This window comes from Platalea leucorodia (assembly GCF_965183815.1).
Source record: "Platalea leucorodia genome assembly, chromosome: 7".
In the NCBI taxonomy this organism is placed as follows: domain Eukaryota; kingdom Metazoa; phylum Chordata; class Aves; order Pelecaniformes; family Threskiornithidae; genus Platalea; species Platalea leucorodia.
This window is the reverse complement of record NC_138829.1, coordinates 57,946,398-57,963,609: the sequence shown is the minus strand read 5'-3', so window position 1 is coordinate 57,963,609 and position 17,212 is coordinate 57,946,398. Positions and strand designations below refer to the sequence as shown.

At 39.8% G+C, this 17,212-nt stretch overlaps 1 protein-coding gene across 2 annotated transcripts in view; it reads right to left on the bottom strand.

Annotated features, from left to right (window-relative positions):
- Nucleotides 1-17,212, bottom strand: part of ABCC8 (ATP binding cassette subfamily C member 8) — an 82,851-nt gene that overhangs the window by 29,188 nt on the left and 36,451 nt on the right. For both annotated transcript variants that reach the window (XM_082316958.1, XM_082316959.1), the window contains exons 12-19: nucleotides 16,874-17,019; nucleotides 12,245-12,350; nucleotides 11,914-12,024; nucleotides 9,908-9,983; nucleotides 9,712-9,817; nucleotides 4,948-4,983; nucleotides 3,302-3,337; nucleotides 171-269 (exon numbers count right to left, since the gene is read on the bottom strand). In XM_082316958.1, coding sequence (XP_082173084.1) covers nucleotides 171-269; nucleotides 3,302-3,337; nucleotides 4,948-4,983; nucleotides 9,712-9,817; nucleotides 9,908-9,983; nucleotides 11,914-12,024; nucleotides 12,245-12,350; nucleotides 16,874-17,019 — 716 coding nt within the window. The remainder of the gene's footprint in view (nucleotides 1-170; nucleotides 270-3,301; nucleotides 3,338-4,947; nucleotides 4,984-9,711; nucleotides 9,818-9,907; nucleotides 9,984-11,913; nucleotides 12,025-12,244; nucleotides 12,351-16,873; nucleotides 17,020-17,212) is intronic.

Below are 17,212 nucleotides of genomic sequence, written 5' to 3'. Positions count from 1 at the left end.
CGTCCTTCAGGAAAAACATGGTCAGAACTCGCGGTCTTTTCTCATGTTCAGGCAGGTGCAGTACGTTTGTTACCAGAGGGAGATGGGGACCCATGCGTGAACTGAGGCCTGTGCAACTCCATTATTTAGCGAAAAGGGGAGTAAAGTATGGAACAGTGCTGAAATGTTACCTCTGTTTGTTAAAAGGGCTTTCAAATGTGATATTCTCTTCCACCGTGGCATTGAGCAACCAAGGCTTCTGTGATGCATATGCTACCGATCCTCTTTTCCTGGGGAAAAAAAAAAACAAACCAGAGTTGCCAGCTTACCAGTGCAGTAGGCGGGTTTGGAAATCATTTTCTTGTGAAGGAAGACACTGGTAATAAGTCTTCAAAAATGCGCTCTCATTTTCATTCTTTAGGACAACCAATAGCTCTCCCATCAAGGAAATACATAAGACTTAACTTTCCAACAGAATACCGAAATTGTTCACCTAACTGAATTTCAGTTTGTTCCCTCTTTTTCTGCTGTGAGGTGGGTTTTGGAGTGCTAGCTCAGTAAAGCTGCCTTTTGAGCAGTGCGGATAGCAGGAAGAAAATTAGCAAAGACTGAATTTCAGCTCTGTTTGGATAGACTAATAAAAAAATGTATAGCAGATCACTAGTTAGGCAACGCATTTCAGGAGGGACGTTCTAAAAAGATATTTTTAAGGTGTTTAAAAAAAAATAACTCCACACATGCACAAAGGCAATTCCCCCTCACACCCAACACATTTATTTTCCCCATTCTAGGAGGAGAACTTGAGTCATGAAGTAAATGGGTAGCCATGGGTAAAATCTTTCTATGTCTATAAAGACAAGAAAACAGAACACAGACAAAAAAATATTTGCTAAATTTCCCCCTGTGGAACTGCCCCCATGATGTACCATCAGAAGGGTACGGTCAACAGGATCTCACCGTGCATAGTTTATTCCATAGAAATTATTATTATTCCTATTTAAGAATAAAAGTATCTGCCTGCTAGTGAAGTAGTAGTGCTTTTGTGGCTGTTGTGCACTAAGGACCTCAGTAAGGCAGAGCTGGGAGAAAGGCAACATTTTTTATTAGAGCAACTGATACTGTTGGAAAACTCATTGGCATATCACCATTTCTCCAGAAAAGGGCCAAAAGAGGGATCATACACCTGAAAGCATATCTGTTCTCTTTCCAGCTATATCAGCTAATCCAATAAAAAGACAGGACCCCTCACCCAAACGTAGCCTTTGTCTGCTAAACAGCCACTCCAGCGGCCTTCTTCTAGTTGGACCTGAATGCAATTCAAAGCACGAGCTGCCAAAATACACCAGGCCCTTTATCTTTTTTTTAATCAGGAGCTAAGGTCACTTGCCCTGCTCATTTTTTCAGGCTTTCACCAAGCTTACTTAGAAGTCATTATAGGATCCAATTTTCTTTGATGACCTGAAAGAACACACAGTTACGCTACCCTGCTAACATGCTTCCAAGTTCAAATGTCTGATGGCTCATTAGAATTTAATTATGTTTTATGAATTCTCTTTATCGGAAAATGACACAGAAACAAAAAAAAGAAAAAAAAAATCTAATTCAGTTGTGCCTCAAGAGGGAATAATTTTTTCAATTAGTATGAAATTCTCATCCCCATGACTGAGAAAAAAAACTTGCTCTGAGCATTCCAAGATGAACATGTATTCCCTTTCCCTCCTTTTCATTGCTTGAAACTGTGCCTTTGCTGCTCTTAATTCTCAATGTGATTCAAAAGTTACTTCTAATTTATTGTTTGAAAAAGAGTAGCAAAGCTTTGAGGAAAATGTTTTTACAACTTTTGTAAAAAGCGTTCTTTTGTTCAGTGAAGACGCAGGCACTGCCAGTAAGATGCACTCCATGCTGAGAACCAGCACAATGCCTGGGAATACCATTCACGTTTGGCTCACATTCTGCTTTTAGGCCATCAGTGAGAATTAATCACTGCAAGAAATTTGGGAACAAGCAATGAGCTTGCCAAAATGCATTACGGATTTATAATTTAGCAAACCCCTCTTAAATTAATCTTAATTGCAAATTGACACTAGGATGACATATAGATCATATTTTGACACAAGCAAAAAGCTTGCAAGTGCTTGATCATATGAGAAATCCATGGCATGTCTACAGTGCTTCTCACAGTAAAGAGGCAGTTAAACAAAACTTTTACTGGAACTGTGAGAAACGTGCGGCCAAAAATCCAGAGAACAAAATATTCTGAAACGGAGTGTGCAACACTTTCTTTAAAAGCCTCGAACCTACCTAAGGTTTCACACTTAAAAGACTGAATGCAAACAAATGGCTTAGCAGACAAAGACTTAGGAGGAATTTATTCTGCAGGTGGAAGTAATTGCCTCCTACCCCTGGACTGCATAAACAAACATGTCTTTTCATCAACGGAGCATAATTTTTTTCCTATGATCACACGAGACAGACTGACCATAGCCTCTTAATTATCACAAAGAGGCAGACAGCAAAATCCACCATTAGAATAAATAGGGAAACCCTTCCCTGAGCTCCCTGGAGACTATGCGCTTTGATAATATAGGATCAAGCCTGTTCATCATTAGTTAGAATCAGAAGCAACATTGTCAAATTGTTTGTTTAGAGTTATTAATCTATCTTCACATTTCATTTTGTTACGTCCAGTGGGCTCAGTATGCATTCAAGGTCACTGAAAATAAGACTAGTTAAGGGACATTCATACGTGAATCTCAGTGCCTTAATAAACCTACCAAGTCTGAAATGTTGGTGATTTTAAAAAGAAAATAGATGCACTGAAAATGCAATGGAGTTATGATTATAATGGTAGAGGAAATAATACATTGCAAAGCCCTTCCTGTGTGTTTTGGATTGCTGACTACAGTTTTATCTTAATTATTTTGCACAATTAATGAATTTCTAATATCAGTCAATAATTCAAAATCAAATGTTCTCCAGATATGAGAGAAACGTGTACTGTACTATCCTATACTATTACTGCATGAACAAAAAAATACGCTTCCATTATTTTCAGCCTGACGGTAGGCAATAGAATATTCTGATATTGCCAGTCCTGAGTATTCAGGAGCATATTTTTTTCCTGTTATTAAACTACAAGGGTCACTTGCTTGTTTTTACTTGTAAATCTTGCAGTAGCTGCATATGGAGACAACCCATTTGCCTGCTAAGGAGGAACAACTCATTGAGTGCCGCCACTTGTGAAGAATGTTGACAGAGCCACAGAATGGCTGAGGCTGGGAGGGACCTCTGCAGGTTCCCATTAGTTTTTAAAGTGTTGTACCTGAATTCCGTGTCAACAGGAGATTCTTTCTCTGGGCTGCAGAAAACAAACACAAAGTTGTTGGTTGGTTTGTTTTGGGTTTTTTGTTTTTTTTTTTTAAATTAAATTATTTTAGACAATGCAAATAATACCTCAAAGTACTATCACTATGCTATAATTAAAAAGTCAACAAAATGACGGCATAACAGAAATAAAACTCACGTATGCTAAAATTCTGTACTATGTGATATTGATCTAAAAAAGGTATGGTTAAAGCCTCAGTTTTGAAAGGCACTAAACAACTTTGTAGAAAGTATTCAACACCTATGAGCAAATGCTCAAGACCTCACAAGACTTTGGCTCAAAATACTCTCTGTTCTGAGAACACCAAAAATGTTCTATAGCATGCTAGTGCAACAAAACCACCAGACATATTCCTACAGCACTTACCCAACGTTCCCAGAACCTATGATAATGTAGGTAATTGTTTCATACAGGCTAATATTCTTTCCTACTTTTTAATACACTTGCCTGTATATATACTTGCCATCCACTGTTGTGCATGTTATCTCACTGTTTGCGGTCCATCCCCATAACAAACGTGAATGTCTAATTCTGATCATATTTCTCTTGTATCTTAATGCGTTCAAATGGTTTCACATTAACGTGGCCCACAAATCGCAGTCTCTCTCATACAGAAAGAGCTGTGAGATTTCCAAGTATCCTTTACCATGAGGCTTAGTCGTTAGATACATGAAACTCCCCTTTATACTACACACAGATGGGAGCACAAGTTTTGGAGGACTCAGTCTGACAACCAGGTAACAAGTCTGAGAAATAAGTTAAATGGGAGAGAAAAGGCTGATAAATCTAAAGAAAAGGCAGTAGAATAGTTGGTGTGTCACAGAACCAAGAAAATATCCTGGTCAGAAGACGACACATAGTTTAGCATAAGTCAAGAAAAGGGCCACCATATGACGTTTTTCCTCTGCTGATTTCAGTAACCAAGTTCTCACTGACTTCAGCAGGGACAGGCTTGTCACTTTTACGAGGTTTACCATTCTGGAGGTTTGTGCACCACACTAAAATGACAACCGTGTCAGAAAGCTTTGCTCTCAGTTGATTGGGTAGATATTCCCAAAATCCAAGCTGAGCTATGTTAATCAGGTAAAAATGATTTCTGTGCAAGGATCCCTTGCCAACAGATGGACTAATCTGCTGCTCCCCACACTTCTCAGTTTGTGTGTGCCTGAAGAATGCTAGGTGAGAAAATAAACTTACGACAGGATGTAAAAAATGAAGAGAAAGGTCATGGGGAGAATTTGCTTTACTGAATGACACTTTTAAAGCAATACTTGATACTATTTTTTAAAGCGTAGCATTAGGAAATAATCTGGTTCAGACTTTAAGAGAAGGATTTTCAAGGACATACAAGAAAGTTAGGATACGATTTTCAAAATCACCGAAGGGCAATGCTTTCATAAAGGAAATCCAGCTCTTATTTTCATAAGTCATGTAGGTGGTTTCAAAATTGTATCCTGAGCTAATTAATGCAGTGCAGAGAATTCGGACTCTGAAAATCTTAAGCATAGATTTTTAGAAACCTTTGGTTCCTTCTATTGCAATCAATTTAGTAAGAAGACCAATAATCGCATACAATACCATACCTGACATCTTCCCCCGTCTCACTGTCAGAAGTACAGCTGCATCAGAAATAGAAAGCAAAGATTGTTTACTTAAGTAAGCACAGGCAATCTGCCCCAGAAAGAAAAACTATTAAATTCCACTTAGTGCACAGACTGCAAACAGTATTTATCACAGAGCTGCAGCGCAGCATCTGTTGCTTCTACACAAACTGACTTGATTTTAGCAGTCAAAAAAACTTTGGTGACAGTTTTTTTTTCCTTATAAACATTTAATTTGACTCAACAAATAAAATCACCTCCACTCTGTCCTGGAGGTGCTAACAGAACTGAGAAGTCCTAGTGTGACAAGAATGCAGTTTCATTAAAAAAAGGCCACTTTCAGGGAAAACAAACTGATAATTTGTGATACTGTATTTTTCCATGGCAGTAACTGCACCTTTGCAGCATATAACGGGTTAGTTTGAACCCCAAATCCCACCTTCAGTTGACTTGCAACATGCTTCGTTCTGTATCAGCCCTATCCTTGGGGGGATGTGCCTGTATAAGCAAGTGTGGGCAGGTCTGAGGGATGGACAGGTTTTGTTTCTGCTATTTTTGAACGTACACCAAGATGTTCACAGAGTTGTTCTGACAGGATGACTGGCCATACTTATTACTGATGCTAAATTCAGTTCCATTGAAAAGAATGAAAAATCTGTGTGTCAAGTGGTATAAACAAAATCAAGAAGGAACAAAGTTTTTCATGCTTTAAAGAGAACAGTCTCATTAACTTTATGCTAACACCATTTGCTTATAAATACACAGGAAAGAAAACTCTATCAGCAGTTTAAAAGGTTGGTTTGAGACACTTCCAAAAAGTTTATGCATAGTAAGCAATGACCGTATCTAAATTCAATTCACTGTGGAATTTGAGAGAGCCAGCCCGCCCGCCACTGGTATCTTTATTCCAGAGATCAGCGTACCAAACAAAGCTTCTCCAGTGACCTCACTGGTCATTAGTGACTGTGTGACCTCAGCGGCACCTTCTCCAAAAACCCAGGAACCTGTTGCATATCATTAAGTAGCAACACATTCTTTACCAAAACTATCAAGGGGCTGAAATAGGGAATATCTTTTCCAGCCCTTCCATGCACAACACAAGGACCCTGAACAACAAACATTGGTTCCTGCTTCACGGACCACCCTGAAGAAGGCCAGGCATCCATTCGACTGGGGAACATCCTGGTAACTTGCAACATGTAGTATTTGTGCACGACAGCAACTCCCTCTCCACCGTGCTCTTTTCCTACGCCAGCCTGCGAGACAGGCAGAAAGCTGCGCAGCTCTCATAACGCGCCAGCGCAGCTCAGGAAGCAAAGCTCAGGCAGGTCCCTCGCGGCTGGCACGATTTACCTGAGCTTACTGCAGGTGTGCGGCTTTGCTCCCGTTTCTGCTCAGAAACCAGGGCAAAGCGCCGTGCTCACAGGGCACGAATGATTCGCAGAGTAACGTGAGGTGCAGCAGTGCACAGCAACGTCCTGATGTTCTTTTGCTATACAGCCACAGGTGCCACAATTTTCATATGCAAGTATTGGTAGATCCATTCCCTGATCTGTGTTTCTGTTCTGTAGCTGGAAAAAATTAATTCTCAATTCGGAGTTTTAGCTCAGCCTTTTCAACCCACTTTTTCCCACTTGGACTTTGTTTTATCCCTCCTTTCCCTGCACACTCCTGGCAATTAGGGATGCATTTATCTCCTACCAGTGTTGAAATGTCGATGCAATGTATGTTTGATAATGAGGTCTAGATCTGATTTTGCAAGGCATATAGATGTCTAAAGATGCAAATATGTGTCTATTGCAATTTTCAAGCCTTCAGATCTCTATTTCCAATTTAAATAAAATAAAATTAAGTACCTGGATGTTTCTGAAAACCCCAGTAAACACATATTTATAAAAATCAATGTACTTTTTAGGCATCAAAATGATTTTAAAAATATTGTCATTCGATGAAAACAGCCAACTCCACATTGAGTAGAAGAAAATCTACTGTTAACAACTTTAACAAATCTAGCAATTCCTTCACATTATAAGGACTCTAGATTCACATGGGAGTATATATGTCCTGTTTAGAAACAAATGACATAATTTTGAGCAAACTATTTCTCATTTAGCTCAATTTTCTGATATTATTTACTCCAAAAAGACTTATACTATAAACTGCTCCCTGGACTTGAACTGTGACTATCTAAAGTGAGATACTGTCCAGAAGAAATTAGCATGGCATATACTAGAATTATTTACTCAATAACCAGTCAAATCAATACTATTTACCATCTGTTCAGAATCTCAATAATGATTTCTCTACATTTTGTTAATCTCTAACCATATTATAAAATATTTATGCTGAGATGCTCTCAGCCTGGTTTGGACAAGAGGGAAGTAATCTGAGCTGGATCTTCCAGGCACACACTGTAATACAAACAACAAAATAAAATCACAAATGAGCTAGTGCTCACTTCTAATTAGCCGATTCCTAGCCCAGGAATAAATTAAATTTCTCTTTAAGGTTTTGAAACAAATAATTTTTATAGGAAGCAAATAAAGATGATGTGCAGTTAATCCTCTTTTATCAATAGAGCATGGAGGCACAGAGGAGGGAAATGACTTGTGCAAGGTTATCCATCAGACCAAGGGAAGGGCCAAGAATAGAATCCATATTTTCTGAGCACTGAGTGACATGTCAGCAGGATGTATCCTTCATCTTCATAGCTGTGACCTTGGAGGAAGGGAAGGGGAAGGAAATTTGGAATGAAATCATTCAGGACTACTCTGTAATGTGAATGACTGAAGCCAAGCATTCGTCCCATCCCAAAGCAAGGGCTGTAACAAGGATCTTACTGATTTTGGTGACACATTTTATTGCCTGAGCTAAGGCTACGAGCTCTGGTGATTACTTGATAAGACTGCTCTCCTTGAACCTGGGATAATGTTGCATGTACCTACTCAGGCATTAGTATTTTCTTATCAAATTAACGGAGCTTTCATCTGATAGTTTTACAACACAGGTGTGCAGCCTACACTGACTGCATCCATCATTCTGAATAGACCAGTGCACATGGTAGCAGCTCTGAAAGATGAGACAAAACATAATCTGTCCTAGTGCAGCCAGTACTTACAGTGCTCAGATTGTTTCAGCCACAAGCCCCTTTCTGACATATCTGACAGATAGCAAAGCAAATGTGATAACAACTGAATTTTACCTTGTGATACTTTGGCACATATAGAAGACATGAAAACCAGTTCTGACCTTTACACTGTTGTGAAGTACATACTTCTAAACAAGTGCTATTTAAAAACACAGTCTGATCAGAACCACCATGTCGTCTGTTTTAGTTTAGCATCAGACATTCAAATTACACTTCTTAATCATGTTATGTCATCTGTAAAAAATTACAGCCTTGCTGAAATGAAATTAGTTTACCTAATAAGGCTGCAGGGACTCTGTATGGTTCCTCACCACACTCTGATTTTCTGCTTAGGGAAGTATGTTTTAATGGATAGATTACCACATTCTGGAACTTTGGCTGCTGTTCTTGTCTCCCTCACCAGCTGAAAGAGTCACCTTCCTATGTTCCATTTTCCCTACCTGTAAAATAGGGAACCTTCCTTCCTTGTACTATTACTATTAAAGCATGTGCAATTCTGGGTGGGTAGCGTGACTGGCTTATGCATGAAGGCTGGATATAAATAATATCTCTCTACAAACACTCAAGGAATTTGTGAGAATTGTTTCACAAAATCAGTGCACAATCCACTGGGTAACAATGACCCTCTGTCCATCAGAGTGCGTGGATTTGACGTACAGTTGCACCGTTGTTCCTTCATTCCCAATCAGCTGGAAATATAATTAATTGTTTCTCTACGTTCTTCTGCAATTTATCAAGCTTTACCTACAAATAATTGTATCCCAAAAGACAAAGTGTAGTCTGTATGACTAGGAAGTCTAGTACTGTAAAATAAACAAGCCAAAAATGTTTACACACATTGATCAGACAGGGTAATTTACTGGAAACCACATACAGGAGTTGCAATATATTATACCACCTGTCATTTAGTTTGAGGGCCAAGACACCAAGCCCTAACAGCAGAGCTGTTGGAGTTTGGTAGCATTTTTTTTTCCTCCCTTCATGGCCAGTACAAAAGTTAGACACAAGTATAATCTATAACTGGCTGTCAGAGTGCAGCTGCTGTGTCCCCTTTGGAAAGGAGGGAAGGACACGACTATCTCCCTCTTGCCAAATCAGGCAGGATGCACTGGGGGAGTACCCTGAGGTCACTGCCACTTATAAAAAAATTCTTCAATTTCTCAGGCACTAGACTAGTGCTGGGATGGAGCACACATCTAAAAGCACAGCCAGGAACCGCTCCTGGTCAGCTGGTACCACCTTGTAGTTTCATTCAAAGACACAAGCTCAGGCCTGAAAGTACAAATGCCATTCTGTAGCAGCACAACACCTCAAGCTAATTAATTCTGATTCCAAATTAGTTACAATTTCACTCAGATTATATTGCTGGAGTGCAGAATCCCCAAGTATAGTTACCTATTCCTATTAATGGAATAGATAGCTTACTTGATCCTGGCTAGGGTTTCTTTCTGATATGCTCCCCTACCACTTAGGGTATGGTTTCTATCTTGACTGTACACCTACAAAATCCCTGACTCCACAAACAGGTTCCCAGGATAGATTTTGGCTTTTTTCTGCATTACTACTCAATTCAAGCTTGACTTTTTAAATAGTACTACCTGCTCCAGAATATGTTCCCAGAGATCTTCTGCATTTCACCAAGTGTGGCTAGCAAGAGAGATGACTTACCGCAGCCAACCTGTCCTACAATCATAGTTAGCTGACCTATGAGAGAGGAAGATACATATAAGCTTGTGATTTACCAAATGCTCATGGAAAAACATCTTATTGTGTATATCTGATGTCACTTTGTACCTTGGGGGATTCGGATATCAATGTTGGACAACGCTGGAGGACCTTCAGGTGTCCAAGTGAAAAATCCATTTGTGATCTATGCCAGGATGGAGAGAAATAAGAAACAGAAAACCAGCTTTAGAGCTGACTTCTTTTTTCAACATCAGAGACACTTCTGTTTTCATTACACTGAACACAGGAACAAAGTTAACCTTTGCTCAATGCAGGAAACAGATCTTCAAGTGACTGGTTTTGTAAAGGGCTGTATTCTGACGTGCAAGAAACTCTGAACTCAAGCAAGCGCAAGAATCAGAAAATTATGGAAAATTCCTGAGGAAAAAGAAGTTGCTCTCTAGGGTTTCTTTTGTTTTGTTATTTGTAAAGTGGGCACATGAAATAAGTGAAATGATTACGGCACAATTAAATGATACACAGGGTCACGGTTTGCTCTCTGCGGAGCACTGAATGTCGCTCTAGACACACTGCAGCATATACAGCAATTACACCGTCCAAATTCCAAGCAGATTTGCAGAACTTTCCCCAGAAATTAGATGTTGCTGCCTATTACAGTATTTTCCTTTGTATTTCTGATATGATTCTCAGATAACCTAGGCTTTGCTAGATACAAAAATCTTTTCACTGAAAAAGATTAAAAACAAGAAACAAAGCCTGTTCAGGACTTTTAAATGGAGGAGATTTCCATGGATACTGTGAAAAATAGGAAACAGGAGACAATTTTAAAAGGCCTGTATTTATACAGGACTCTCTTCTCTCACTTTTTCAGAGCCACTGAAGCCTTCAAAGCCTTTCAGCAATGCAAGGTACAACATTTTTTGTTCTGAGAAGGGTGGAATGGGACACTTATCCTACCCTGGAGAAAAAAAGCAATACTCTTATCTTGGGAAACAACCTGAAAAAATGAGCAAAAGAAAGTGCAGTGTTCCTCCCTCTAGATTACTGACGGCAGCCAGAGGATCCTCTCTCAAAAAATGCCCCTTCGCAGGCAACGAGCTGCAGACAGACAGTACTTAGTAAGTGCAAAAGTTCCCTGACCCAGGTGCCGCCGGTGGCAATGATGTCAGCAGATGGAGCCAAAGATTATAGCTGGTCCTGGCTTTCTGTTCAGGACCTTATAGATACTGTCCTTACAGAGGTTACTGCTCTGGCCTCTCCTTTGTGACAAACTCCTTTGTTGTCACTCAGGCTGTCTTTTGATCCAACATCCCACCCAAAACCTTCTCTCCAATATCTGTCTTTCCCGTTAGTCTGTTCAAGAAGGATTCTGCACCAAAGCAGCATGTCAGATGACAGCCTCTAAAAAAAAACCTGAAAGCTCTACCAGTTGTCCTACTTAGTCCCATGAAACTGAATTATTCATCCTCTTGTGCTGGAAATGCAAATGTAATAGCAGACTTCCTAAATGAACAGCATCATCACTATAACAACCATCAGGATTTTTATTACTTCTGGCCATTTCTATAGCAAATCAAGAGCATCAGTCTTCAAAGCGGTATGGGTAATTTTAATTTTTTCTTCAAAGAAGTTACGTCTTTGGGGGTGAGTTTTTAACTTCATCTTGAAAGGCTACTAGGAATTCCAAAAGAGGAAGGGAAGACCCACGACAAGATTATTTTAGGAATGTCTAAACCAAATTCTTTTAAATTTTCTTCATACCATTTTTCTGTACAGGCTTTGGAAATGGAAGAAAGAGTCTGGCATACATAAAAGGTTGGACCAGATGATCTTTCGAGGTTCCTTCCAACCTGGGCTGTTCTTGGAAATTTTTGTCATGAGAATAGGGCTAATGACTTAAACACTTCAAATAAATAGAAAATTGCTGAGTGAAATCTAGAGGGATATACAGAGCTAATCACAACATAGAGGTCAGTAGTCAACTCTTAAAATGGAAGACATAGGAAAGAAAGGTGGAGGTTAATCTCCGACATGAGCACAAACTGCCACCAGAATACAAAAGTGACTATTAGTGAGCTATAGTAACAGTGTTATTAGAGTGACCTTCATATCACCTTTACACAAAAATCATCTGCTTCTGTGATGTTAATGGGTCTTCTCATGTGAGAGCTGTAATTGTTCCAGTCCTCCCTGGCAGGCCTCTTGCGGTTAACAACTTTGAGTGGCTGTGCAAAATCAGAAAGACAGAAATAAGCAGTAATTGGTGGCAGCACCAGCAAAATGTCCTAAACACAGGCAACCATGTTATGACCTATATAGTCCTGGCTATTAAAAAGAGTTTTTGCAATTGCAAGAAATAATCAGTAGGAAACGGAAAAGTAAAATATTTATTCCGGGTACAAATTACTCCAGCCACTTCACCTTCAATTAAACAGCATTACTCACCACTGCCTGGTATTTGCTGTGATTATCTGCACTTCTTAGCTCTGAAGATTTATCATGCTCTTCTCCAATTTCTTCACTTGACAGGAACTCACTCAGTTTCTGCACACTGAAAGGGAAAAAAACAGAAACATACCTCAACCTGGAATGCAAAACTTTAGTTCACTGCAATGTTTACCACAGAGCATCCCTTTTAGTATTTCAACCACTGTCCGCTGCATAGTTTGTTTGTTTTCATTTTGTTACAGGCTATGAAAATGTGCAATGAGAAGTTACTGCGAGGACGTTGACAAAACCTGCCCTGTTGTCTATTAACAGCTATGATATTTTAATGGTTTGTGCAGATGCTTCTCAATTCTTGTCTTTTCCGACACCACCAGAGAGATTACAGAAAAGATTTTTTCAGGCATTTCATGGGATGCAGAGCAGCTACAACAGTAGCTCGTTTTGAAGCCACACGCTGAAGTAGAATTAATGTCATTTATGTTACTGAAGTGTTGCACAGTCAGTTCTCCTGATCAGTCTTATGAACACTAGCAGTCTGAAAATCCGTACACCATGAGCTACGTTCAACCAGCTATGATGAAATATGAAGTGTATGAGGTAACATGATAAAGGAATATAACTTAACAGAACAGCGTTCAACAGATGAGATATAAAAGGAATCCTGGCAACCAGCAACAAAGGAGAAAGCGTAAAATCTTCACAAGCTGCTTAAGATTTAGTTAACTAAGAGATAATGTGCCTTTATTATGACATTTAACAGATGAAATAAATTTTATCTCTGTACCTGACTTTATAAAATGTATGTCTAATCTACTCACAGGGACAGCAAATGAAATTTGTAAAGGAAGTGGATTCAATCATGAACTCAACATCAAAGGGCCTCAATTAGCTGGAAATAAGTTAACTATCAGTCTCCAACGTGACAAAGTGACAGAAGGCCTTAAGTTTCTAAAAATGAATTTATGGACAAGGACTGAAAAAAATTATTTCAATACTTAGCCTTAGGCTAATTGGGGAGAAAGAGGCAAATGATGCCACTATAGCATAGTGATATGCAGCTATCTGTTAGTATGCAAATCTTAAAAAATAAAAATAAAACCCCCAGCATTTCTTTTGCATTCCACTGCCAGGGATTTCTTCTTCAGAAGGAGACTTAGTTTCCCCTAAGAACCTCATGAGATACCCCACCGGTGCCAAAACAGTGCTTGGACCAAGGCAGGCCAGGACTGCCTAAGGCAGACTCCCTGTACACGTAGCACTTGTCCTGCAAGTAGAGATCAAAGCCACCTGGGGACTCCCTTGGAAAGAACGGGTTCTACGGTTTTGCTGTCAACCTGCGCACTTGCTAATGGCAGCTGAGGACTAAGAGATATATAGTGGGGTGAATTTAGCTAGAGCAGGTACTACAATCTAAGCAATTGAAAAGGGGGAGAATAACTATTTGGGAAGGGACAAAAGGAGTAATAACTAATTCAGGCTCAATGTCGGACCAAAATTCCGTAATGGGAAGGTCTGTTATCTCAAAGGAAGAAATTAGAAGACCCATCACTAGAGATATCTATTTGCACAAAGCTCTGGAAAACTGGGCTAGGAATGATCTTCCCTTTGTTGTTCAGTGAACCAGATGTTTAAAAGAACATTTAAAATGTCTTTAAAGGGACCAAATGATGGTTTAGATGCTGCCTATATGGAGTTGGTATGCAGCTGCACCTACATTCTCTATAGGAAAATTACATTGACATTTGAATAATTGCTCTGAAAGTATAAAGAGCAGATCGAGAAGTCCCCTATGTATCTGCTCCAGGGCCTAGAGGGGGAGGAAGAGAAGGCAGCAAACATGTTCTTGGGCCATGCATACCCAAACAAGACCATGTCTCTATTAAGCCATTCAACAGTTTGATTTTTGCTCTCTGCTCTCTGGTTGTGTATCAAGGTGGCTGTCCTCTAAGTGCCAAGACTTCTCCTGCAAGCCCTCTGCCCAGTGCTCTGCTTAATTCTGGAATTGATGCTCCTGTGGCAATTACTGAGGAAACAAAGTATAGCTGTCAGGAAATCTTCTGTTAGAGGCAGCAACTCATATTTCAGGATGCCACACCGTTCTACACTCTTAAAGAATAAAAAAAGAGTACATTCTCTGCAGAGCTCTCATTGACATCGCAGTTTCACTAGTATTCCAATATCTCCACAGGGGAGCTTATTTTTAAGCCACAGAACAGACGTATTGATTTAAAACATGGTTATTTGCACAGCTGACTGAAAAAGTGGTTTCATATTAAACCCGGTAAGATACATAATGCCACTCTTGCTACTTGACCTTTGCTGATGGAAAATTGTACACTGTACCCTTTGTCCTTGAGGACCTCACATTTAAGAAATACATCAATTGGCTGCTCAGTTTTAATTTTCAATGGCACAAACACTCTACACTTTTAAAAAAAAAAAACCTTTTCAAAGAGATAACAGAATTTCTCAGCTTCCTAAAGACTTTCACCTGTTGCCCCTTCTCAGAAGCAAACACCCTAGCCCCATAACTTGGAAAGTTTGCAGGGACTCTGTGTGGAACAGAACCTTTAAATCTGTTTTACCATTGGAATCAACGGCACAGTTGTTCTGATAGTGTCAATGACAATCCACAGAGGTGCTTTGCAACTGGGCACATGTGTAATGATTAGAGATACTGACAAGTTTATTTGTGGAGATTATTGTCCTTAATAGCATCTGGCATCAGAGACTGTAGCCCATATTAACAGAGCAGCGGTTGTGAAGCGCCTGAGAGGCAAAGCCAGTAGCACCCTCTTAGTATCCTTTACGTGCTGGTTTCACTGCTGGATCATCCTCTGCTTCACTTAGTTCCTTTCTATCTCTGCAGGAGAAGCTGCCTTATACACTTGCTAAAACCAATTAGAATATCTCGGCCTAAAGAAAGCTGAAGTACAACTTTATCAAGGTTTATTACGTTACCTTTAGCTGATCTTACTGATCAGCTACTTATTAGCAGAAAGGTGCAACAGCAGGACACAGTTAGAGCAAGTAAACATTAGTTGTGCTCACTTGACGTGAACACAGCTTTCTAATAACTGTCTGCTTTTTCACATTTACCAAACTATTTGAGCAAGCATGTGTTTGCATGGGTTGAAAATACCTGGCACATGCTTCCAAAATATTGCACTAAAGGATGGGGTACTCAGAAGAGACACCTAGAGTAGCACCAGCAGCACTATGGAGCAATGCACTCGGGAACACGACTTGGGTTACCGTGATACAGCCAGGCAGACGAGGATCACGCCAACTTTGTCACCAAGTTTGAACTGGGGGATTCCTTTCTGCACTCCAAATAGCAAGGCAATAGCCTGCTAACAAGAAGATAACTACAGAATAACTCATGAAGAACTCCTGGCTAGCAACAATCAATACATGGTTGATACTAACTGCTTTAGAATTGTTCCTGCAGCGTTAACAGGCACACAAGTCATTTACAAAGAAATCCTTAGACAAGCCAAAATAAATGCCCATTACCAATGCCACTGTGGGCCCCCAGATACTTTGCTGGCTGCAATCTTAGCACGACAATTTGCCATGACTCTAGGGACTACCATAGTGGCTGCAAAAGATTTCTTGCCAGCTGCTGACACTCTCAAATTTCACACTGGTTAGGAGAGAGGACACAGCTGTGACTTTGCACTGTCAGGGAATTTCAAAGCAGTGAGGGCAATCTCAGCCTCCTGCTGTAGTCTCCTTTCCATCTCCAAAGCAATACAAAGGCAATTAAGCAAGGGCTGGTGTCCAGTATCTGCCCCATAGTTTAGACAAGCTCTTAAGACAGCTATATTGGAGGTCACAAAGAGGTCCTAATAAAGCAAGAAGCCCAAAATCTCTCTTCCTCCCCTATCAGTCAGGTAGAGTTACACTGCATATGAAAAGCATTAAGAGGTTTTTACACAAATCTGTTGATGCTCAAACTCCCAGTGAAACAGCAGTTCTACTGGTTGTTGTTTCAGTTTTTGAACACTCAGACTAACACATTCATAAGAAAGTAAAAATTCATCAAGTCTGCAGTAGACATTTAGTCATTAACTTACTCTCACACTTAACATTGATTTTTATGGAGGTTTGCTTGTTTATTTGCTTAAGTCTAACTCTCCATCAACAGGCAACCTCTCAGGCAGAGGGCCAGAGGCTGAGCATAGCCCAAGAGATACACGCTGAAACACACGTGCTTCTGTGTTTTTCAATGTGTTTTTCTTCTTCTTTTTCCCTTCTACGTGCTTGATGGAGGGAGACATTTGGGTAATTTACAAAACTAAATCTTCAGTAAGTTTTCACTTCCTTTCTTGTTACCACAGATACGTTGCATGCAGTACCAATATAGCTCAACCCATTCTACACAATGAAGTACTAGCCGTGGACCACAAAATGTTGCTTGTGACAACTGTATCAGCAAAGAATTTGGCCCTCATGCTACAACAAAGGAAACCATGCAAGGTAAAAAGTTGGGAAGCAATTTATAACAACAACGGATAAATAATCACCACATTATTTCTAAACTTACAATTAGAAAATGAGCAATAGACACATTCTCAAAAGTTGGAGAGGTGGTAGCAAAGACATTAATTTTACAGTTCTCACCTTACTAATGCTTTGACAGTGGACCTAACCACACTGGAGAGCAGGAACAAGGGAGACACAAGAATATGAAACAAGGAGATGGAGGCAAATGCCACGGATGGGGAGAAGTCAGCCTTTCTTGTCAGATGAGCATGGACCACAAATGTCTACAAAGAGAGAGACATCGTCATCAGTGTTTTGTTATAAAGAAGGAAATGCACAAAGACTTCATATTTCATAAGCATTTAATTTACAGAATCTTAATTTATACTCTTAACAGTTTGGGGGAGTGCTGCATACTCCGGGCTGCTTCTGGTCACAGATGACAAGTGGGCATTTTCCATTCTCTCCCAGAGGAAT